General features: G+C 40.5%; 1 protein-coding gene across 1 annotated transcript in view; it reads right to left on the bottom strand.

Moving 5' to 3' along the window:
• Positions 1–4,185: 4,185 nt before the first annotated feature.
• LOC122867689 (protoheme IX farnesyltransferase, mitochondrial) overlaps positions 4,186–25,349 on the bottom strand; it is a 37,708-nt gene continuing 16,544 nt past the window's right edge. The window contains exons 5-7 of the mRNA XM_044178806.1: positions 11,474–11,544; positions 7,622–7,854; positions 4,186–5,320 (exon numbers count right to left, since the gene is read on the bottom strand). Coding sequence (XP_044034741.1) covers positions 4,890–5,320; positions 7,622–7,854; positions 11,474–11,544 — 735 coding nt within the window. The 3' untranslated portion in view covers positions 4,186–4,889. The remainder of the gene's footprint in view (positions 5,321–7,621; positions 7,855–11,473; positions 11,545–25,349) is intronic.

Here is a 25,349-nt window from a genome sequence, read left to right as displayed (position 1 = left end):
CACGAGACCTTATAGAGACATGCGGGAGAGTGACAGCAGCAGCAGCCAATAGCTGCACGGAACACAAATATGCAGCCGTTTGTTGACAGACGCGGACCAATCAGAGGGAGGCGTGGGCGGTCCCGGCCGTGGGAGCCTCAGTATGGAGATGAAGCGTGTGTGCGGAACTCTGCTGAGAGTTTGGAAAACTTTCTCATTGGGCATAGAGTCCAATTAACTCTTGTTTCTCATGTCTCGGTACACACATATTGTTCAAAGGAGTTTAGACGACTTTCGATGCTTCCTGCAGGTTTATTCCGACATGGTTTACACATCGCAACCCTTTCGTGCCAGCTTTTTATTTTGCAATAATCAAAATAAACTTCAAAACCAGTGTCATTAGGAGCTTTGAAAATGAGGGAAAACGTTAGGAAAAATAACATCAAGAGGCCTAAATAATCAATTTAAGCCTTAACACAGACTTTGTGAAATTAGATAGTTTGACTTTACTTCTGTCACTGAGTGAGAAGTTGGAGAGGTCACATATTATCAGTTCACTCCTATGTTTATAAAATGACACAGAGAAAACCAAACTAAAACAGATCATAATTTACAAATTGACATTGTTTTAACTATATAGACTAAATAGTTATGTAATTACTCATAATTCATTTTGTGCACGTGGTATTGTTAATCTAAAGAAACTGAAAAAATACGCCTGGGGGAACCATATTAATAATAAAAAAAATAATTATTATTATATTAATGTAAGCCTACACATATAATTTAATAACATTTATGGCAAAAGAACTATAAGCAAGAACTGCTTACAATGCAGTTTGTTTGTTGTTGTTTGTTTTTTTTTAGATTTCTTCCCTTAACATGTGTCTTAATTAACTGTGTCTTTACGCATTATAATAACTTTCTTTACTCCGCCAGCCTGTTTTTACACACGATTATTACGCGATAGCCACGTCAGCACGCGGCTGAAATGAAGGGGACTTATTCAACGGTTAAATCTGTTGCCGTGCTCTTGTGAACAAATCTCTACTTCTTTTGATATTATTATTATTAATGAAAGTGATACTCTCCTCTGCCTTTGCCGTTTTCTTATTGCCTCATTTGTGACATAAAGGTCTCCTTCTAAACTCGAGAAGTCGCTTCAATAGGCAGCAAATTAGCAGAAAAAGCCAATTCATTAACAGCCCACATTTATTAATAGTTACTTTTTTCCTTCTCAAAAATGTTACTTCGAAAGATATGACATTAAGTCTGCACAATGAAAAACTCTACCCTACATGGAGCAAAAGGAATCAAAATCCCTTATATTTTTTTTGTTAAAATTATTATTATTATTATTTACATAATTCAGTCATCTTCTTAACGCAGGCTACACACTGTTGACATTTTTAAATATCTGAGAGCACTTGAAGAGCCCAGCAAACCCTCTCAATAAGGAGTTCAACGCTGGGAATGTGCACTTAATTTGCAATTTAGAGAGTGAAGAAGAAGAAGAAGAAGAAACGAGACTGGAGATGAGTCAGAGATCAGTAATTTAAACCCCGGGAACTCCAGCCGTGTATGAAACAGACCCACTGACAGACTATTTTTCATGCACGACCGAACAGATAGACCAAATGTGCTCAACATCTACTTAGATATGTTTTCATTGTATGTGAACATGAAGGCTTTTCTTTTGTACTTTTGGCTGCAATTAACGTGGTCAAAGTCTCGCCGAAATACCGGAATGAGTCATTATACAAACACTAAATGAAGAGATCATCTGAGCGAAACCGCGGCCAAAGTGTCACGTAAAAAATGAATATTTTTAAAAAGAGATTTGTCTTGTTATAGGTGATTTAATAATGTCTGTTTTCCTCATGAAAAACCACCAGTTTGAAGACCTGTTGCTTGTGATTGTGTTCAGTAATAGCTGATCGTACTGAAAGGTGTTTTTTTCCCCTTGAATCAAAGTCATCTTTTACTCTAATATTCCGACAGGGACTTAAAGAGATAGTTTTACAGTGCTGGTTGTATAGTTTCAGTCAAAATATTGCTTAGGATCACTTGTAGCTCTTTGGGTTCTATTTTGCAACAACCGACCTTTGAAGAGAGGCCAGAGGTCATCTGTCATCCTGAGATTTCATTGCTTGGTTTGAAGAATCCTGGAATCCGAGCTGTTGTACAGTATTTCCCCCTCTGATGTGAGCCTCAGTGTGGATATTAAAGCTGCAGCACTGGGGTTGACTGCAGATTGCTGTTTGGGGACTCTCTCCTGTTTACAGATGCATATTTTGCTCTTCAGTTTGTTGACTCTGGCATTAAAGCTCAGCGTCACGCTGAAAGGTAAATAACATGATTTAATGACTGATAAGAGCAACTGGAAAGAGAGAAACCTCCATGTCTCTATGCATCAAAAGAAGTTATATAATAAGAGAGAAGAGTATGAAATATTGGTGGGTTATGAAATAATAATACACAGATTTTCTGAAGTTTTTCTTCAATTTATATGAGAGTAAATGTGATGAATCTAAAGTACAAAAATGTTTAACGATTTAGTAGTCAATTTCTCTTTTATGTAAGATGATATATGGCACCCAACAGGACCTTATGGTCTCCTTGCATGATTTACCAAGTTGCCAAGTCACTAAAATACTTAAAAATCACCTCTGGACCTCTTTTAAAATCTATAAAAATACTCTGCTTTGAATAATAATTAGTGCCTGATGTTTATCCCAGAAAAGGTCTACTTACCTCATTAAAAATCTACTGCTTCTCCTTCACTGAAAAACAAATAATCTCTGAATATGCCAATATTTTTCATTTCAAAAGTTTAATTACTGAACACAAGATGTCTCCTACTTCACTGAGAAGTCCATTCTGAGTGAATGTGCACCGGAGGTCTCAGGTTTCCACAGAAAAATTGTTTAAGTTGCATATCGGACCAGGAATGGCTTAACAACTAGTTATGATGTCACAAAATCACGACCGTACGTCCGCAACAAGTAAACTCAGATTTAAGGTGAAACTTTCCCCCTTCAGCAGATGAATTTGAAAACAGCGTAAAACAACGCACATATCATTCTGCACAAGAAAGCTCAAACATCCAAGTGAAGTTAAGAAAAAGCAAAACATATTTTTAATGGAGATGGGCTTTAAAATCCCCACTTGTTAGTTTAAGTAAAGTTCATTCCCATGTCTAAATCTGAGGATGAACTTGCCCAAGACTTTTTTGAATAATGATAATTTCAAAGGATGGATTTACCTTTCATCAGAACAGCAGCTCAGAGACATCTCTCTTGTATAATCTGAGGAGGAAGGCCTCTGTGGGTTGTGGCTTAACAAATCGAGCAGTAACAGTTGAAAGCTCAGCCTATAGGCCTAGTGCTGAATACTAAATATAATTCATATGCTCAACCATCAACATCAGAAGTAGAAGTAACACCAAAAGCGAATAACTCCAAAAATGTAAAAAAAAAAAAAAAAAAAAAAAAAGAGCAAAGCTGTTCTCCTTGCTGACAGGACTAGACAGCACCAGAGTCACCACTCCACATCTAAAGGAGCGGATGTTGTAAACCATGACAGGCCATCACACTGAGCCCTGGAGGTTGGCTACGACATTCAATCTCCACACAGGTTGGGTGTATGTGTTTTTTCCCCACTTTTCTCCCAACTGTAACAGCTGGCTCGATTGCTCCCCTTTCACCCTCTGATATGAAACTCTGTATCCGGTCAGACACTTTACGAGGACGTTGAGCCGTTTCAGGTCTCTCGGCCTTGGCTAAATCCCACAGTCCCCTTTTATGGAGGGAGGATGGCAGTGAGGGGAAGGGGGCGCTTGTTTCTTGGACTGCGGTGATGGAAATGTAACCAAATACCAAAACTAGGGGTACAGGGCGGAAGGGGAGCACATGTTGACTGACAGGTGCAGAGGTGGCCTGCTAAAGAGAGCTTATTGGAGGGATGGTGATTGTGCTTAAAGCGAGCATATCCACTAAGGCTATAATTGAAACTTAAATCCATATATTATGTGGACGTTGAGTCAGCACCACCACCTAACGAGGTGTGGTAGTGGTTTGTGTGTGTGATTGATAAAGGGTGAGGACTCTACTTCAGGTGCACAACCATTCACGCACAACTTATAACTTTTAAATTGAGTTTTAAGTGGAAACAGTGAATGAGTAAATGATGACACAAAAGACAGAGTTACAATCATGACATGTTTATTGTTAGAGAACATTTGCCCTTGTGTTTCTTACAGGGGTTAACGATTCCCTGTGTTGTGGTGCAAGCGAACCGTGTTGAATAAAAGCATTATGTAAATGAATGAAGACCCATCAGTGTGTTTGCTGAGTGGCAAAATGCAATGAGGCTTACTAACTGTCAAGTAAGGGGCTCAGGTGAGAGCAACAACCAACAGACAAAGTGCACTGAAAATTAAACATAAATTGTTTGATACAATGATGTCTTCATGTCCATTACATACTCTTCTTCTATTTTGCATTTGTACAGTGAGTAATCTGCAGACAGTGATGCCTGTGTGGATCCATAGGAGCAATTTATACAGTACAAGATCATTTAACATCAGTCATGTACAACATGGAGAGGAACTGGTGGGCCCCTATATAAATAAATACAGAATATATACAGTACACACACATTGAAATGATTACAACCTGATGTAATAATAATTCAGTGTGTTTTCTGTAAATCAGCTATTTTGATCCAAATCATTTCCAGCTCATTTCCTGATCTGCAGTGAGCACCACTGGCTTAAATTAAACACAGTTATAATAATGTGTCCACCATCCAGCCCCCTCCAAACACAAGTTGTTAAGGAGACATTGAGGGAGTATCTCAGTTAAAATAGGGGTCGCAGAGGTCTTAGAAGTGTTGGGGCATGAATCTAGTTAACTTTGCAGTGTGACGGGTAAAGAAGCAGGAGGTAGAGCTGCATCCTCCTGATCTCTGCGAGGCTTCTTGCAAGTGAGCGCCAGCAGCAGCAGCATGGGCAGGTGCCAGAGGCTGCAGAAGAACAGCTTGCGGGCGTTGCTGCGGTCTCCCTTACGGTAGAAGCGGAAGGCCAGGTAGCTGATGTACAGGTTGATGGGTAGGGAGATCACAGGGAAGGTCCAGGTGGTAACGTCCAGCACGGGCGCTAAGGTTGACAGGCCGATCAGGCCCACGCTGTGGCGCAGGGCCACCCGCTTGCACATGCCAGGGTGGGTGACAGACATCATGCGGTAGCCGCCACGGGAGTAGTCTTCCCTCAAGTTCCAGCTGAGGGCGTTGAAGTGGGGGAACTGCCAGCTGTACAGGAAACAACCCAGCAACAAGGCACCTGGGGGGTGAGACAGAGGGAGAGATTAAAGAATGAGGAGGGAGGGGATTAATGATTAAGTGTGAGGGACTCAAGCTTTAATTCACACTCAGCATGCCAAATATAGGCCAAGCGCTAAAATAAAAGTTTTATGTTGTGAATTTTTGGATAGAACTTTCTTTAATCTTACTCTTAAATGGTAATGAAAGTCAGTACTTTATTTTTTATTCTAAAATATAAAGTATTTACTGTATTTGGGTCTTTCCAAAAACTAGTTTCCCCAAGTGTATTTCATCCAGAAGAAACCAAAAGCATGTGGCCCATTTTAAAACAGAAACTACTGCTTCAACAAAATATAGTACACTACAATAAAAACAGCAAGGCAGCAGTGTTGCATCTGATGTCTTCATGTATAATCTCATATTCAGACCACTGTGCTTTTCTTATGTCACAGCTACTGAGTCAGTCGATACTAACTCTTCCAACTGTGAATGTTTTTCAGCCAAGATATAAAGTTATATCAATTATTGTCTCAATCTTAACTAGCACAAAATGCTTTTGGTTATCTTTACTGGTTCCTTTTTGCTGAGGGAAGGCTGTTCTCAGAAGCATTATACTGTTTAGTAATAATTAGTGTAGTGTTACATTTGATAGTTTAAATGAGTCAAAGACTGACAGTGGCTTGTGTTTCACATTCTGTGGGAAGGCGACAACCAGACCTGTGGACTGTCATGTTCACTGCAAGTACTAATCAGAGTGAGTCAGCACAACAAACAACAGAAAATTCCACAACAGAGAGCCGCAAACAGGTTTTCTTTTGTCTTGCTATTAGTAAACATGTAAAATCTCATGAAAACTGTGGTGAGGCTTTGGTATGATACTGCACCTGTTAAATAATGTCCTTTGCTTTGAGGGAACATTTAGAGAACACTGGCTATATAGATGTATTTACTGTATTCATTAGGCTTAATCATTTGACAATACTCAGTTCATTCAAAGGGAAAGTTCATCTCAGGGGCTGAGCCACAGTATAGGCTAGATTGTTTTTTAAAGATTTCATGAATAGGATTAGTTACCATGGAATCAATCAGTGGCCCTCTCTTAAAATCAACGGAAACTGAATGGAAGAGAACTGCTTTCATTTTACAGATGAAAAGCCAATAAATTCATTAAACATTATGCTGAAAGAGCAAACCAAATATTTGCAGCATAAATATAAACTTGTGTGAGCACTTCTCAGGGATACAGAAGCAACATGATGAAACACATCTCATACAGTTGCCATAACAGAACACTTAATGTGTTCCCCAAACAAGCTGAATAAGCCCCTCAGTCTCTGTCTCTTCACTAACTTAAGATTACATCCATTTGGCAGATGCTTTTGTCCAAAGCGACTTACAATAAGTGCATTCAAACTCCACAGGAACAAGGAACAAAAGCACTAACAGCGCTGCAGGGATTCTGGGCCATATGTAAATAAAGCTTTATGTAGTGTGAGATCAGGCCTGATCAGAGAGGTCCTGATGAACGCAGTGAAGAACAACACCCAGCCCGCAACAAGTATTAATGAGGGACGGAGCACTGTGATTTAACTAGGGCTGCAACTAACAATTATTTTAAATTGATCGACTGATCTGCCATTATTTTAAATGATTAATCATTTAGTCTATAAAATGATTTCAAGTGACTTGTTTTGTCCAACAGTCCAAAACCCAAAGATATTGAATTTACTATCATAGAAGACAACAAGAAAATATTCACATTTGAGAAGCTTGAATCTGTGAATTTTAGGCATTTTTGGTTAAAAAATAACTTAAATGATGAATCAGTCATCAAATGTTTGCAGATTAATTTTCTATCGATTGGCTAATTGATTAATTGTTTTTATTAATAATAATTTTAATAGTTTTAGCTCTAGATTAACCAAGGCCTTAGACTGAACATCTGATCTAATGAACTCTGACACAGACTGTTAAGATGTGAATTGTGTTAAAGATAAGAGACCCTAAATTACAGCTAGAAAATATATATATATTTGACACTGGATTGTCAAGTATAGTCAATTTTATTTATACAGCCCCAATATCATAAATTTGCCTCAAGGAGCTTTACAATCTGTAGAGCATACGACGCCCTATGTCCTTAGACCCTTGATTTGGATGAGGAAACTGTGCTTGATAAATGACTTAAATTAAGTTAAAGATGCCTTTCAACGGAATAATTTTCTCTCAACCGACTTAACATTTCAACACTTGTATCTACACAAATGTACATACACATGTGACTCCACTAAAACCCCATAGCACAGCTGGTGAATCGTACCTAGATCCAGAGAACCTGTGGCAGCCGTCCAGCCCATGACAGGAGGTATCGCACCCACCACTGCTCCCACCCAGGTGTTGGTGATGCTGAGCCTCTTGAGTGGTGTGTAGCAACAGGTGTAGAGAAAGATGTTGAGGGCTCCCAAGAAGCCCGTCAAGGGGTTTACCGCCAGCGTGAGCAGAGCGATACCGGGAACTCCACAGGCCAGAGCAAAGGACACTGCATGGAGGGGACTGATATAAGGACGGGACAGAAAGGGTAAAGAGGGAGAGATTGTGAGAATCAGCTAAATCAGAAAGAGAAAGAAAAAATACACAAAGGCAAGTTTAAAAGATGAGTTTCAGATGTTCTTTTGATAAAAGGCAAGTTACAATACACAGATTCAGGCTCAGACAAAAGCCATCACCGCCATGGGAACTATGGGATGATAAAGTTTTGTGGGCTTGTGCAGACACCAGATAAGACAATGATACCTCCACATGTTCAACACACACGCACACACACCCCCCACACACACACACACACGCACGCAGACCCATGGGGGCCACACACTGACAGCCGCAGCCGCGCATGGCTGAGTCTCAAAACAGGAGGCTTAGAGGAAGCTCATCTGATAAGAGTTTGTCAGGAATAAAAGTGGCTCTGCAAGATGAAGAGCATGTGCACACGCCAGAGATCAAAACTAGCTGCAGAAAACCACTGTGGCTCAGGCTTTTAGCCGGATGAAGACTTCCTCCTCCTCCTCCTCCCCTCATCTTTTATTGAAAGCAGTGATGGCAAGGTCTGGTTCAAATTCACCAGTAAATGCTCCATAAATTAAAGAGAGGGTAGATTAAAATCTTGACCAAACGCAGGCCTTTTCTTCAAAAAGCAAACAGGGCTTTTATTTTGGTGGTGTGGCCGAGCAGGGAGATTGGTACATTAATGTGATTAGTGGTGTTATGTCTGTTTTATGTGGGCTGAGGTGGGGCCGTGCAGGCTGGCTATGGGCTGCTGACAGTCTGGCTGTGGGCTGGCTCTGTGGGGGTCAGGGGAGGGAGTGCGTCACATGGCCTGAGGTGGGCTTACTGTCCTCTGCTTACAGTCTGACACAGCCGCAGTACTAACGTCAGGTGAGTAAAGTCAATGCAGAAAGCCAAAGATGTGGCCGTCTGGTTAGACCACAACCAAAGCCAGGGATCCAAATGTAAAACACGAGGGATTTACCCATTAGGTTAAAGAAACAGGATGATTCTATTTCAAACTTAGTTACCTAAATATTCAAGTGGTCATAGAAGAGCAAAGTAAACAGTGGAAAACAACAGTTCTGAACTTTCTAAATGTGTGAGCCTTGCCTAAAACACAGTGGCTTCAGGGACTGGTGTAAAACTGGGAACAGACTATGATTATTAAAACCTTCAAAAGACTAGATATGGCAAACATAAGGACTATTTCCACAAACATGCACCGATTTTTTTTTGTAAAGACAACCAGAACGCAAGAGCACATTTTGAACAGAAATAATGAAAACAACCTGAAAAACAGTTTGCCTTTCTAATTTATGTTGCAATTTGTGTGGAAAAAGCAAAGAAACCAAGCAAAATGCTACATTTGGATATGATGGTAAACTACTCAGAGAGAGCAGGAGGCAAGTGAAATTCATAAGAATGAGGTGAACTTTAGCTGAGCTGCGGCTCTGCACTAAGAGCTGGATGAAATGGATTATGAGATAATTCTCATTCACAGCACACTGCACTATTTCAGTTTGCTTGCCATTTTCGGATTTAAAAAAGTATTATTTCTCCTACTTCGTGTTTTTGAAGTTCCCAATTCCAGTCGTAAAAATTAAACCTCCTTATACTTGATTCCGAAATTGAATTATTGACAAATTTCCACTGTCAGATACAGTTGAAAGTTCTGGAAAAAGGTAATAAACGGACCTTGAGTTAATATTTTTTTCAACTATTAAAATAACCTGAGAATGACAAGCAGAGACTTGATTAGACGGCAAATGATTAGAATCCTTCAACACCACACACTGTATGATTTTATCTCCCAACTGTCAACACCAACTGCCTCAGACGGTAACAGACTTGGGTCAACATGGTAAACAGTCGTGACGCCAAAAATCATACTTCGACTCAACAACTGCAATGTGTGTCCCAAACTGATCCACTGACCAAGCTGAAAGCTATTCAGCATCCTCACATGTGGAAGCCTCAAACTCTACAAAACCACAACAAAAGGATGGGGGACTGTCATCCACATTTCACAGAAGAACAATAAAAGGTGGGAAAGACGATACACTATTGTAGTCCCGACATGAGATGACAAACTATTTCCGATGCTGACATCATATTGGGTAGACAGACTCCCACAGTAAGACAGATGTAGCGGAGGAGCGTCATTGGGCTTATACAAAGCCTTGTCCTGAGGACAACATGGGGAATGTGTAAAAGGTGGTCTTCTGATGGCTTGTTTGACAGGACAGTCCAGACTCTCATCTGCTCACTGTCTCTACATAAGATTGTATGTGTGAGAGCGAAGAAGGGAGAGACAAAGAGCAAGATATCTAGTGTTTCTATGTGTCTCAGAGACAGACAGACACACCTTCTCTTGTCAGGGACAGGCTAAAAGCCAGAGAGAAGAGGCTGTGTTTAGACAGCGAGAGAACATCTTCAATCATGAGCGGAACAGCACGAGAGTCCACTTTTAAACAGTGTGTCAATGGAGAATTCCTGAAACTGGGATGAGATAGCTCTGGGTCAAGGTCCAGTTATGGAACTAACAGGCTATTCAGTCATAAAGTGACTATGTTGCTGGTATATATTAGAAGCCAACAGAGGTATTTAGCTCCCTCTTGCTGGGTGCATGTGGATTGGACTGTTGGAAAGCGTTTCATCCCCTTATGTCAACAGGTTGTTTGCTTTTGTTCTTCCTGAATAAAAACGAAAGGAGAGACAGGGAGCTTTTCCTGTAAGAGTGAAATGCAAAGCAGGCTGTTTCCTGGCAAGGACAATGGGTGAAGAGGACATGTGGTTGGGTTTCTGTTTTTTTTGGTTCACGCATCAGTGCTAAAGGTTGGCAGTCTCCCAAAGGGGCAGGTAGAGACGAGCATATCCAATCACTAAGTCAGATTTGTAGGAGCATGGCGATGCACGCAGTTCACTGAGCACCAATGCAGAGGTCATTTGACATCTAAATAGTAGAGGTAGCAAACTAAGGTGGTCAGATAAACTACAACCTTGTCCCTCCTCCTTCCCAACGTGGTAACAAGCTTACACCAGATAGGTGTAAAGCAGAAGATAGTCATTGCTGGCATGCATTTCTGTTATTGGCACCTACGGTCTCTAGCTGCTGCTACTCTACATATACAGCTACTGGTCTGCTTCAGCGCCATAATAACTCAATAACTAAAAGTGGTACAGAAGGGTGTAAATCAATATGGGATGTGTACTCAGTGCTACTGTTTTATTTACGGTGTGGTCTTCATTATAATATTGACTGCAAATACACATATGCTTTGACATCACAAGCTGTTAGGTCATGTTTCACCCCTGGAAAAATTTAAACACAAGACTAGGTCAGGATAAGGTCAGTGAGCAAGAGAACAGTGGCAGACCTTGTCATTCGTCCAGCATGAATGCGACTTGGGAGGCTCAGTAGCTGTCATGCAGTGTTGCTGGGCTGCTTCTATACTGAACTAAACTCCACCTCATACTATGCTGTTGCATCTCTCTCCCATCCTTGAGTCATTCTTCACAGTCTTTTTAAAAGTAATAAAAAGTGCAGATGGGGTTGCTATGCCAAATCTTTCATACAGAAGATCAAGAGATAAATGCTGTTAAATAGCACAAAGACAGAAAACTGTACCTGATTTGTCCTCTGACGAGTGGACGGTTCTTTGTGCGGTTCATGTTTGAGTCGAAGGGCACCTCAAAGTACTGTGAAGACAGAACAACAAGCGGGTTAATGCAGGAGACACACACAAACACGTCCATCTTTTTCCCTGCACACACACCCACTATATCATGATCTACTGCAGGCAGCAGTGAAACTTCATCACTTTGGGTGTTAAAGCAGAATTTAGGCAACACTGTAGATGCAGTTCTGTTTTTTTCTAACATGTGGTTCTTACACACCTCCTACACTGCAGCTCAAAATGCACAGATGTGGTTTAGAAAATTAAAATTCTCAGTAATGTTGAGGTAGGGCTGAGATACAGTACAGCAGACAAACAAAGTTTATTGTGCAATCATTTTGCAGATACAAACAAACTAAAGATGTGTATGGAAAGAAACAGCTACTATGATATATTTTGTATTTATCTCTGCCTGCATGCTTTCCGATGTTGGTCGTGTTAATGTTCACAGAAATGTAAATCAATAAATACATTTTTAAGGATCACATGACTTCCACCATGGCAGCCTCTGTGAGTCTTTCTGGAGAGAAACAATGCAATGGGAGCCACTTAAGGCATGGTCATAGCAAATCTCTGAACCAAATGCTCACCCTGGACTTGGAGAGTAAATAGACTGGAGGTGGAAGGTGGAGGCTGTGAGCTGTTGGGTGGGAGGTGGTGGTGTTGGTGGGGGGTGTTCTGGGATACAACTATGTGAAAAACTACTTATACTCCTGTTTTATGATCTGCTCTGGAGGAGTATGCTTCAAAGTGCTCCCATGAGATTGGCAATGTGTGACTAAAATGCAAACACATGGGGTGCTTAAACGCAGGAACTGGCTAATCTGTGTGTGTCTGTCTGTGTGTGTGTGTGTGTGTGTGTGTGTGTGTGTGTGTGTGTGTGTGTAAGCAAGCAAATGCACATAAATGTGTGTATTTGCTCGCCTGCATAAGAGCCTTTGACTAATGCAGAAAACAGATAAAGCACTTAGACTACAGAATATCAAGATCCATCTCTTCGGATATATGGTTCACATAAAATATCTAATACTGTAAATAGATAGTCCGCTTTCCTCTTCTTAAACCCCAGTTCCCAGATTTACTGCATTCATGACATCGGAAAGCCACCATATTATTAAAAAAAAAACTCCTGGTGGAAGGCATTGCATTTAATTTCATATAGATTTTTTTATTTTGAAGAAAATTAATTCTTCACGGTGCAGGCCACTGGTGGTGGTGCTGCACCTTGAAGGTCGGATCCAAATGTAAAACACGAGGGATTTACCCATTAGGTTAAAGAAACAGGATGATTCTATTTCAAACTTAGTTACCTAAACATTCAAGCGGTCATAGAAGAGCAGGGTAAACAGTAGAAAACAACCGTTCTGCACTTTCCAAATGTGTGAGCCTTGCCTAAAACCTTGCAAGATATCTCACAATATTTGACTGGGACTTGAAGTCAATATGCAAATACAAAGCACCAACAAAAAGATCAAACATGTCTGATAATAATTTGGCTTTCTTAGACGAGGAGGAACACCAAACTTCTCAGAGCAGAGGGTCAACAATACTAATAAAATTACTCCTGAAATGCAAACCCTGAAACTCCATTTTACCCGTTAGGTTGTCAGTCTTTGCATTTAGTGTTACCCTGGTTTGCATGAGCTATTAGTGAGCCTCGTCAGGATTTCTGGCTAGAAATGGATCATAGTGACCCAGTACAGCTACCCTTTTCTCAAATTGCAGTTATGCTACTATTTTGTACTATTTTGAAGACAAAAATTAGCATTAGTAATAAGAGAAACAGAGCCTTTGGTGGTCGTGCCTACAACAGTTAGAAAAGTAGTTAAATATATCTCCATATCTGGCTCCAGTTACTGCTGAAATTGCTGTGGCACTAAAATCCTTCAAGCACCCAAAAGACATTAAAATTAGCGGTGGAATAACGCGCCAAAGAAAATCTCCTGCTTCCCTTTTGAGTCTTTGGTTCAGTTGTAGTGGAGCACTAGCTAGCTGGGTCTGACTGGACTGGGCCAGGCTAATGGACAGCTGTGTATGCGGCTGTGGGACCCCAAGGCCCAGGCTGAGGTGTTAATTCTATTTCCTGGGTCAGGAAATGCGTCAGGAGGTCAAGGGCTGCATGAGAGAGAAATGCACTTTGTGGCCAGGCCAGAGCACAGCATTGCTGAACCAGGCCTCAGGCAGGCCCAGGGCCAAGCTCGCTGCAACACTGCTCACATAAAAAAGATCCACTTAGTTTCCAATAACATCATCCCACATGTAAAAAAAAAAAGAAAAGAAAAAAAAACCCCAGACACTGTGAATAACGGTGCTCTGTGCATTGTACCCCCAAAGGCATATAAGGCACCTGTAGAGTAAATAAGAGAAGAAACAAAGAAGAACTTTCCAGAGTGAGAAAAGTATTTCAAAACACAAGATCTGCAGTATTGCCATTGTTTGGATGAACCTGTCGTGTGTATATGCGGATGATTTGACGTGAATGTCAAAGTCACTCAGTCCACCCCACTGCGTGTGCTGTGTTGTCATTTCACAGTTTGTCCAGTTCTGCTCTCGGTTCTCCCTCTCTGCCTTTTAAGTCAGAGTGCCTCATCTGGTTCGCATCAGTGGCCCTCTCAGCCCATGTCATTATTTCCGCCCAACACTGCCATGTGTTACAGTGACGGTATTAAAATAATTGGGCCATTTGTGTTTTGTGTGCATGCTCATGTGTTGTTGCAGGTAGGTCTAAGGGTTTGGTTCAGAGTGCATCAGTTTAAAACCGACAGGTCTTGACCTGCTTTGAGTCGAGGTAACTTGACTGTGTAATTAACTGGCATTACATTTGGTGGTTATAGCTTTTAGCAACAAGCTCAACCTCCAGTACGGCACTTCTGACCAGTGTATATTTATTATTACTAAATGCTAGTAAGGCTTTAATCAAATTGTCATAAAATTTAGGCCTACCCCCAAAATACTCATGCTACAATAATGTGAATATTGATTAAGGTAAATATAATAATATAAGTGTTCCTGTTACTATTCATAGACCAATAAATATTTTATTTACAATCTTTAAATGCATGTAAAAAATGGATTAATAAATAAATAAAATGAAATAAAATGAAAACGCAACACCGTCTCTTAATTTCAGTGATTACAGTGCTATTATTATTATTATTGTTGTTATCAAATGTATATCACAATCTTGATAAAAAATAATGTATTTTAATAGTGAGAATGCATTTTTGATAGTGGGCATAGCTTCATCAAGCTGGATTGGGCTTCAGATAAAATATACAGTTCCATTAAAAACTGCCTGGATCAATAACAGCCTCAACCCTATGGATCAGCTTGAGAAACCTACTGTACAGAGAGGCAGCTGGGGGACTGAACTGGAAGTTATGGAGAGTCTGGCTGCTGCTTTCAATTATGAACACAAACACATACACATAAAACCCATAACTGTATGGACAATTATCTACCAGATGAGGATGGAAAACAGGCGAGACTAAAGTGAGAAGCAAAGGAGAGGGGGCCAGATCCTCCGAGCTATCAAAGACAGAACGTGATCCACTGCCAACCACCAGGGCTCAATTGATAACAGGCTGCAGGCAGGCATTTCCTATTCTTGTGTAGAACCTGCAGAAGACAACTTGGCTTTGTATTATGATATAATTTATGGCGACACTGAAGCAGTAGGAGTTTAAGCTGCATAGTTTTAACAAAGTGCATAAAATGTTTAATTTTACTCAGTGGATATCGTGAAGTTGGACTGTATAACCACTTAATTAAGAAGAATGAACAAGACTGAAAAATTAACAACCTGATACTTTGTGCACCAGCCACTCCTTGTGCTCCCCATGGGAGTAGGGTTGCCCAACCAACCCCGCACCTCCTATCTGCCAACAAACAACAATAGGAAGTGCAGAGAAGGTCAGAAAGGAGTGATACAGTAACTACACACTCTTCATTTACTGTGTTTACTCAAGAGTCAAGAGTGTGCCTAAACACAGGCACAAGAACACACACACACACACACACACACACACACACACACACACACACACACCACAGCTGAGCAGCTGTATGGCTTTGGCTCACTCAGAAACATCAGCTGGCCTAAACAGCTCGTCTCTCTCACTCTGCCGAGGGAAACCCAGGTGCACGGGCTAAACCCAACAATAAGACCAAGTCATCACTTGTCAGAATGTCACCTGTTTGCACACTGGAGTTGAATGGCAGATGCAAACATCCACAGGGCTGGGTGGTGCTCAGATTCATGCGAGCCAAGTCTACTTAAAAAAAGCACGAGAGCTCTCAAAGCCCCCTTCAACACCCACTGTGAACTGTCTCTGATCAACCACTTGACAAACAAGCAGCCAAAGATTTACATAGATTAAGCTTTCCTCAGAAGTCAATTCAATAGTTCTGGCAGACATTCACAACATTTTGAAGTCAAATGAAAGAAAAGAAATGGAACAAAACAGACAAGGCAAGCAACCCAACACAAAAGCTGGTATGGTATGGCAGATTAAGGTTATTTCAAGGTGTTTCTGCAGTAGAAGTGGGGCTGCTGTTCTGTCACAGAAATGCTATTGATGTCTCCTGAGTCAAATGAATAGTCTTGGAGCTATGTGAGCAATGCTGCATTTTACACTGCTCCCTTGAAGAACCTGTTTAACACTTCAAAAGTACTTATTAAACTGTTACCAAGAACTTGTGTGCATGTGTGCATGTCTGTGTGGAGAGCAGTGGTGTTAAGAAATAGGAAAAAAGTCAGAAAATATACAAGATATAATGGCAAAAAGGCAAGTAAGAGAAGGGATGAGGAAGCAGGAATATGACACTTAAAAAGGAGGGAACATAAGATAACTTAAAGTGTAGAGAGAGGGGGGAAACTGAATGCAGACACAGAGCAAACAGTGTGCACTGTAATTAGGGATGGGGGGGTATGTGTGTGTTATAACTAGTATAAATGACATAACGGGTAGAGATGTGTGCCATAATATAGATTCAGGTTGGTGCATGTACAGAATGGATTTTAATTGTCACATGACATAAAAAGCATCATGAGCATCAGCACAACTCATTGCATGTTAGCCTGTGCAACCAATAACTCATGCCACCAATAGCCTTCTAAAAACATTATTGAAAGCTTCCCTTTTATGCTAAAAATACAAAGATGAAATTATGCAGGCAAGACCAAATGATGATGAAAAAGAGTTTTTCATCCATAGGTTGCACATGGTTTGGTTGTAAAAAGTCGGAACACAAAATACCTTTAGAACATCGTACAGAAATAGAAACTGAATTTTGGCACTAAAGTGTTAAAAATAGTACATGTCCATCACTTCATTTCTGTCACTGAGAAAATAGCAATATTTACTTCACACTATCTGCAGTGGAGGTGAAAGATAAAAACAGGAGACATGTGTCTGCGTCTGGAATGCTGCATATGGACAGCTGGCAGATGTTTGTGGGCTTCCTCGCCCTCTGCGATCCTTTGATGGGGATGAAATGATAGGGGATCAGCTAGTGTGATTAGACATGAAAAGCTCAAATTGTTTGCACTGTTTAATTCATGAGAGAAGACATCAAGAAAAACAGGGAAAACAAAAATCCCATGACCTATGATCCAAACATCTTTTCACAATCGAGTAGTCCACGTTTCCATATCTGCACAGTGACTCATGCATGTGTACAGAATCAATAGACATTTTGCTTCATACCTTCAAAAGCATGTAACTAGCCAAGTTGAAACTATTTGTACTTCTTGGCCTTCTAAATACCAGAACTGCACTATCTTGCTGCTATATACTAAATTCTCCTTTCGTTTTCCCTAGGCACCACTGTAGAGACTGCAGTACTCTGTCTGGCCAAAGAGTGGATCCCATCTCCCCTTGAATTGTGTGCTGAACCCACACTGCTTCTCCCTCTCTTTAAAGTGGTCTGTGTTGAGCTGTTGGCAGCAGTTCAGCTGGCACAGCCTCTGTCTTGATTAATGGCCTGAGTGTGGGACAGTGAAGTGCTAAACTGTCCGTATGTTAATCAGCCAATTAATGCTGAGCAGAGCCACATTACCTCTGCCCTAATCAGTCCCTTTGCCTGTGAAGATATGGGCAGGATCTGGGAAAGCTTACTGCAGGGCAGAGGCATGCAATACACTCACTGTCTGATCCACGAAGAGAGGGAAGGAGCCGTTGAACAAAAAGAGGATGAAGCTTGAAAAACAGAAAATGCTAAACAAGGATCATTCTTACATGCTGCTTTTCTTCTGACTCATCTGATCAAAGGAGGCTTTGACAGCTGCTGCTTTGCCTCCATAAACAACATAAAGAAAATAACTAAAGATAAATGAGTGTTGTCTATTTATGTTCTTTGAAGAAGACCATCTTAAGCTATTGGGGCAGGGGGTCTGGGGGAATATATGTCCTGTGTGTCAGATCATATCACTATTTTCATCATTAATGCTGCGTCGTGACCAGGCCACAGTGCCTCCTAGTGTGAGGGAGGACTCGGATTACAAGCCAAACTCTTGGTGGATGGCAGTGGGGATGACAGCAAATCTTCAGGATCAAGAGACCCTCTCTCACAAAGAGATATCATTACAGGGTGTGTTTATTTAAAGTCACAGAAAGAACACCTACCACTTATGACCCCAGACCTTGATTCATAAATGTGCCACTTTAGTCAAAATATGCGTCACACCATAAGAATGTTACAGAAGATAGAATCTTTGGACTTGTGGCCAAATCTTTTTGTAAAATTGCTTGAGTTTTCGAATATTAATCTTCATTTGTAGAAAGTGGTTATCATTTGCCACTGAGCTAGACATTGGACCATGCTTGCTGACACATTCATTTTCATTCCACTGTAAACATATCAACTGTGCAAACAAGACAAATTCCCTTGATGGACTGCTGGACAGCCATATCTCTAGTATGAGCCTGATAAGTTAACGTTCTTACTAATGAGGGCATTTCACTACACTTCCTGATTACCATGAACTGTGTACACACTTGACTGCTTTCTATTCAGTCTCACATACTGTGGGAAAACATATCAGTGAAAGCTGAATACATAAAACTAGGCTGTGTGTGTGTGTGTGTGTGTGGTCAATTGTTTAAAAAGAAATAAACAGTCCTTTCCGCCATCAGTGGGCATTTTCAAATAACTGAGGGTGTGACTGACATGACATGCAGTTTGAAAGGCTCTCAACAGTTTGGGTGCAGTTGAAAAGAGGCATGTGCATGACTGTGTGTATGTTTGAGAGAATGTGAGTGTTTAGATTTTTCGTCCGCAGCTGTGCCTGACCACAAGGAGACTGGAATGGGTGTGAATGTGTGTGTGTCAGCTTTAATACGGCTTTGATACGGCTAGTCCTGAACATCTTGAAGAAATGCAGCCCTTGGAAATTAGAAGTGATAAGGAGCAGACACATATGAAGGCCCTCACTGTTCTCTAAAAACATGACAGCAGCCATCAGCACCTCTGGCAAATTTGTATTTGCAGCAGTGACCCATGGCAAAATCCACCCCTTCATCTAGACAGGCTCATTCAACAAGCCTTTCAAATCAAAATGATGAGGACCTCAGAAGACGACAACGACAGTCAGGTCTAGATCTCTGTGTGCAGTTAGTGTTTTCCCCACTCATCCTTAGCATTACCTTTTAAGGATATTAAATTTAAATTCTGGACGAAGGTCAACTACCTATTAATGAAAACAAGTCAACTTTGCAGGGGAAAAAATCTTTCAATAAGCTACCTTGTTAGGAATATCACAAGATGTCTGTCATGACACGCACTGTAAAGAGCAAACCAGACAGCTGTGATTTTTTGCATTTACAATCATTGGCTTTAACAGGAAATTAATTTATTTTATTACAGTTACTCACAACCTGAGATGAGACAACAGGTCTTTTGGTTAAAAAGGATACCAAACAGATAACCCATCTGATTCCACAATCTATGAGAAACACATAATTTATATTCTTTTGCCATACTTATTATTCAGTTTCTGTTTGTTTCTGTCGGTTTTTTTAATCTCTGGCTTGTGGTAAGCACGGGTCTCATTCTCCCAGCTTTTCTTCCAAGGTAAAGTTGTTTCTGAAAATAGCCTGCATATCCAACAAACTGAATAGAAAGTGAAACAGGCTTTACACATTGTTCAATCAGCATCTTTGTTCTCCCTCCCTTTCTTCTCGACAGCATGTTCTGTAAACTAGACGTCTGATAACACATGTGCATCTCAGGTTGGTGCATTCCTGAACAGTCAGGTTCAGAGTCAAGGCAGAGTTTTTTTGTGTGTAGATTTTTTTTAATTTTGTCTCTTCAGTCTCTGCAGTGAAGTAAAACTGCTAACAAACCAAATCACATCCTACAGAGCTCCCACAACAACCTCTTTCTTGATCCAAATAGGAAAAGACAAAGAGAGCACATGGCTAATATCAAGGGTCTGCTCTGAACTGGCCTCACTGAGTAGGAGGGGATACTCTTCAACCATCACATTGGGCTGGTGTAAAAAAAAAAAAAGTAGAAAGTGTTGTGGTTTTCAGCCTATGAAATCAAATTAAGACATCTCCTAGAGTGCTGACCCCCTTCTTTTTAGTTTCACTTTTTGAGTGACAGGAAACAGAATAAGGAAAAGATTGAACTATGTTTATATGGAGGCGGAACATTTGCTGATACACCCAACACAAGGGAACAGACAGTAAACAGTGGCAAAAAGCAGCAGTAAATCATTTATCCATGAGTTTCAATCTTGTTTGCTGGAGCAAATGGGATGAGACTGTGTGAACAGTGTAACAAAGTTCCTGTCAGAGTCTGTCCTCCTCCACTGCCAGAGCTTTGCCCCCGAGACCTATCCTTCTTTCTGCCATATTCTCTGTATCCCCTCGCCTCTCTCGCTATCCCCTCAAGTGGAAAGGCAACCAGTTAGCCCCTCGACGGGTTCTAGAAGTGAGCTGTCAACCATCTGTCCAGTGAATGTAACAAAAATTCTTCCTGTCAGGATGTTACGAGACACAGCTTCAAGTGTGTCTGAAGAGTAAGTGCTGGCACAGTTCCTAGGGATAAGTTGCAATGATGGTCACAAACTCGAGAATGACCCTATTTTAGCCTAGACAACTCGAGCACAATAGAATAGCCTTACAAATAAAATAAAATCTAAAAGTCATTTTACAGGTTTATTTTGTAAAAAAAAAAAAAAGATTTTACTAGGCAAGGAGAAAATGTCTGAAAGTTAAAGAAAATGCAACTTGTCCATATCATGGCATTTGTGCTTCATTTTTTTTCTACCTTTATTTATTCAGGGGGGAGTTTCACTGAGAGCAATGCTCTCTTTCTCAGGAACGCCCTTATCACATTTACACAGTTACACATTCACACCTGGAAGCTGTCCAGTATAACAACAGTCTGATCTGCTGGCCACTGAGAAGCTCCACTGGAGCAGTTGGGGTTATGGGCCTTGCTCAAGGACACCTCAGTGGTGGTAATGAGGGAGGGACAACCACTGCTTTTCACTTTCCACACCCAGGGGACTACTTCAAGAGAGAGTAACATTTTCTCTGCCTCCTTAAAAGCTAAAGTTAAAAGATACATTTCCTTGTCTACTTTACAGCACAGTGTATAAAAGGATGTAACAATGTCTTAAACAAAGAAAGCAATTTCAAAGCAGGTGAGTGCTATTAAACATTGTGGGCTGTTGAAATTGGAGCCACTCTTCCCCTGTCTCTTCATAAGCAATTACTACAAGAGAAGCATACAGATAAAAAGGTCTAAAGGTAGGAGAAAGAGCTAAATCACAGGACACCCCAACTGAGCATCAGTGCACAGACAGTGGAAATGTTTAATCCCCAGGATTAGGGGAACTGAGGCAAAAACATTCAGAGTAATGCACAAATATGTACGGGTATAACCACTCATGGGCACACACCTCAATTTCTATCATTCACAAACTGATTATAGTTGTGTGGGTGTAAAATGAATGGGAAAACTGTAGTAGCTACTTCCTTCTCCTTGAAAGAGTGACATATGATGACATTAATGGTGTACAGAGTAAAGCACACGTATTGCGCTTCAAGGCCTTTTTTGTGTGTTTATGGCTCTTGTGTTGGATGCATGTGGGCAGGCAGATAATGCCATAGAGGATGAGTGCAGCATGAGTCTTTGCTGAATTGATTCCCTCATCACATGCCAAAAAAAGGAAAAAGGAGGAAAAATAAAATGCAGTTTACCTTTAGACACAAATTTAGGAATGTATAAAACAACAGAGCCTTAATGACAGAGGCCCCTTCAAAGCAGAGTTAAGTTATTCAGCCACACTTAGAGTAGATACGTCATTTTTGTTTGCGGGCAGACAATGCAGCAATGTCTCTAAAAGCTGGCTTAAAGGTGAACCATGGTAATGAGAGAAAACTGTTATTAAGATGTAAAGCATAGAGGGGTAAAGTAATGTTATGCTGTAGACATAAACAAAGAAAGAAAAAAGCGCGGTTTTACAATCCCTTTGTGATCCCCAGGTGGGGTTAGGCACAAAGCAAAAAGCATTGCCTCATATAAATAGTAGAAAGGGATGGGTACAGTTAGGCATCAGAACCAAAGTTAGTACGTATGTTCAAGCTGCACACACCCAGAGACACACACTTTGGTCTGTCTTGTTAACGGTAATCAACAGTTACTCCACGACAGTCTGACAGACTGCCATGTCATCCTGCAGCTGAAGATCCTTTTAACTCTCTGCAGTGTCTCCTGTGAAACAGAGACAGACATGGGTCCACACCCAACCCAGCAGGATGACCTGCTCAGGTGAGAGAGGAATGGCTGGCAGAGAACAACAGGTGGACCAACATGCTGACAGAACACAAGTAATGCTATAATGAGACAGAGACACAAAGGCAGACTTACTAAGCCTTTTGTGCTCTTCAGTGCCGCCACTCCATATAAAAGGGCAGCAGATGTATGGCACTGGAAAACTTTAAAAGAATGTTCAAGAAGCAGATAGGCAGGAGTCCATGCACATAAGATGGCATTTGTTAAACACAAATTAAAAAAAACAAAGGCAAAACGTTTATCTATGGGCACACACATACAGTCATGAGTGCACCAAGTTTAACAGAATGTAATTTACTGCCCAACAGTTTCTTCCTTCCTTCCTCAACTTGGCAGTGCCTAGTCACTCGTTGTTTAGAGCACCAAGTGATGCACACAGGTACACATTTGTGTAACCTGACTGATAAATTAACAGATTAACTGAAACATTGGACTGACATTTATCACACAAAAAACCTACACAAAAAATGTTGGGAAACAGGGTCCAGTGAAAAGAGGGGAAGCAGCCTTTTCACAGCCTCATTTCAGATACATTCAATGCTCAGATTAGAGCTTGTTTTAATGAAACAGGCATACTGTCCCGGAAGTGCAGTTTGCTTTGTCTAAATCACCTGAGGTGGCCCCGTAATGTGTACAGTGAAACACACCTCTATCATTTATGCATATGCATTTGAGGGAAGATAACACGAATAACAGGAGATACAGTGTGGCTGAGTATGCATTCCAATGGATTTACTAAGGTTCACCTCTAAAAAAGCATCAGCAAATTTGCACATGTAAATTAACAGAAAGTTATGAGAGAGAACAGAAGTTTTTTCATGATACTGTATTGTATTAAAATCTCAACAACAGGAGACATAGATTCATATAATGCAGAAAATGTTAAAATACACAATATAATGGAAAAGCTTAACAAAACGTTAATATTTTGTGTCCCCTGCCCCTAACACTGAACAATCTTGGGATGGTTATAACAATATAGCAGTCAGAAATATCTTTTTTAAAATGTGACTAAAACCAATAAGCCATGGTCATTCAAAACACAACCTGTAGCTTTTTTAACTGTTCAGAGTATGCTGTGTGATTACATAATGAAGGACTGAGGACTTGGGTGGCTGTTAAGACTCAGGAAATTCAGTCTGAATAATAGTCATTGGAGACCAGGCAAGAGCCCTTTTTAAATTTCAAGTATTAAGAGCAGAAGCTGAAAGCACGGAAACAATTACTCAAACTACAGAGTACTGAGACATGACAGCGAGTCTAAATCTAGGGTGCCTGGTAATAATGTGATGTCTTCATAATGCTCAGCCGATACAGAGCACTTTATAATAGTGTAGATATATATATATATATATATATATATATATATATATATGAGGTGCAATATAATGCATACTTATTCAGAACAGCCATTAGTGATGGAGAAAGAAAAAATGTTCAAATCAGACAAAGCTGTAGCAAATAAACAACAGAACTGTAACATTCCCTTTATATGTCACTTTGTCAACATGACCATGACCAGCTGACCACATAAATGCTAATCTGGTTTTAATTAATCCTGCCACTAGCAAGCTTTAAGATAATACATGCCACTCTCACCAAATGGCAGGATTGAATGCCTAATGAATTTAACTCTTCATGTGCCATTTAAAAATCACATCAGTTTTGAAGTCATATGCTGTACAGATTGTAAAGCCCTATGAGACAACCTTGTGATTTTGGGCTAAATAGATAAACTTGACTATTAAACCAAGATTATGAGAATGTGAGACACACCCAAGGCCTCGGGAAATCCTTACTGCATGTTGGTAACCATTTTGTTTTCCAGCAACGATGCCCTTGCCCCAAAAGCTTCTCGGTTTGAATCAAATTAGCATTCAGTGTTGGCTGACGGGCACGCCATAAACAGGGCTGCTTTTGTTAATTATCCACGGATCACAGTATTACAAAGAGTGTTCCCACTTGCCTTTGGCTAAGTTACCTTCAGATAGAGAGGGCAAACTTGAGTTTCATGGGGGGAAGAAACTGTAAACTGTACACAAATACATACATGAAATGTCTTAAGAAACTAGATGCCCTAAATAAATGTATTTTACCTGAATCAAATCTCTCACCAGCCTTACAAAAACACACCGTTTTCTACTTGTTCATTGTTTAGCTAACGTGAAACCATTTTTTAGGTTTTTTTTATTCTCAAGCAGTGGTTTTTGAATTAATCTGCCCTTTATGTCTGAAAAAGGTCAAAGACCAAAAGCTTGTGATGAATCAATATAAAATGCACATATATCAGTGAGCTTGGGAGCCGTCTAGCCGAAAACCTAAATAACTATTAAGTTTCAGCTCAAAAGAAAACAGCAGGCCATTTCATGAAATTTGTTATTCACCTCTCTGTCACTGATTTTAATGCAATACAGTACCACACATCAAAACATAGTATGTATTCATCTGACTAACATTAGCATCACAAAAGACATTCTGAATCATTGCAAAGACATTGCTTTTTTCCTTTCATAATACTTTTACTTTTCTTCATCATCATAATGGGTAATTTTGAGCTGTTCAACTAAACAAAAAACATTTGGGCTAAGGCTTGGCAATATTCATAGAGATTACATCCATTGAATAAGCAAACCTCTGGCCCCAATCTGCTAATGTTCAGCAGTGCAAGGGGTTGATGACAAGCAGAGAGGGCCACTTCTAAAATGAGTGCATCTTCAGCAACCCATTATCACCACCCGCAATCTGCTTCAGTGTGACAGAGGAACAGTTTGTCCTCTAGACACACAGGGGCCTCTACACTGACAGCCTCCATTCACGGATACCTCCACAATGCATGCTGGAGGTGCTGACACGCAACTATCTGTTTCAGTGGGAAAGCAGGTCCAGAATGGTCAAAGGAAACTGAAATTGAGACACTGACAGCACCAATTCTGTTACACAGAGCTCAGTGAGCTGCTTTCTGTACAGGCAATTAAGACAAATTCTGCTATGGTCCTAACCTGTTGACCATAAATAGTC

The sequence above is a fragment of the Siniperca chuatsi genome, linkage group LG20 (genome assembly GCF_020085105.1).
Source record: "Siniperca chuatsi isolate FFG_IHB_CAS linkage group LG20, ASM2008510v1, whole genome shotgun sequence".
NCBI lineage: Eukaryota > Metazoa > Chordata > Actinopteri > Centrarchiformes > Sinipercidae > Siniperca > Siniperca chuatsi.
This window is presented reverse-complemented; position numbering and strand designations above follow the sequence as displayed.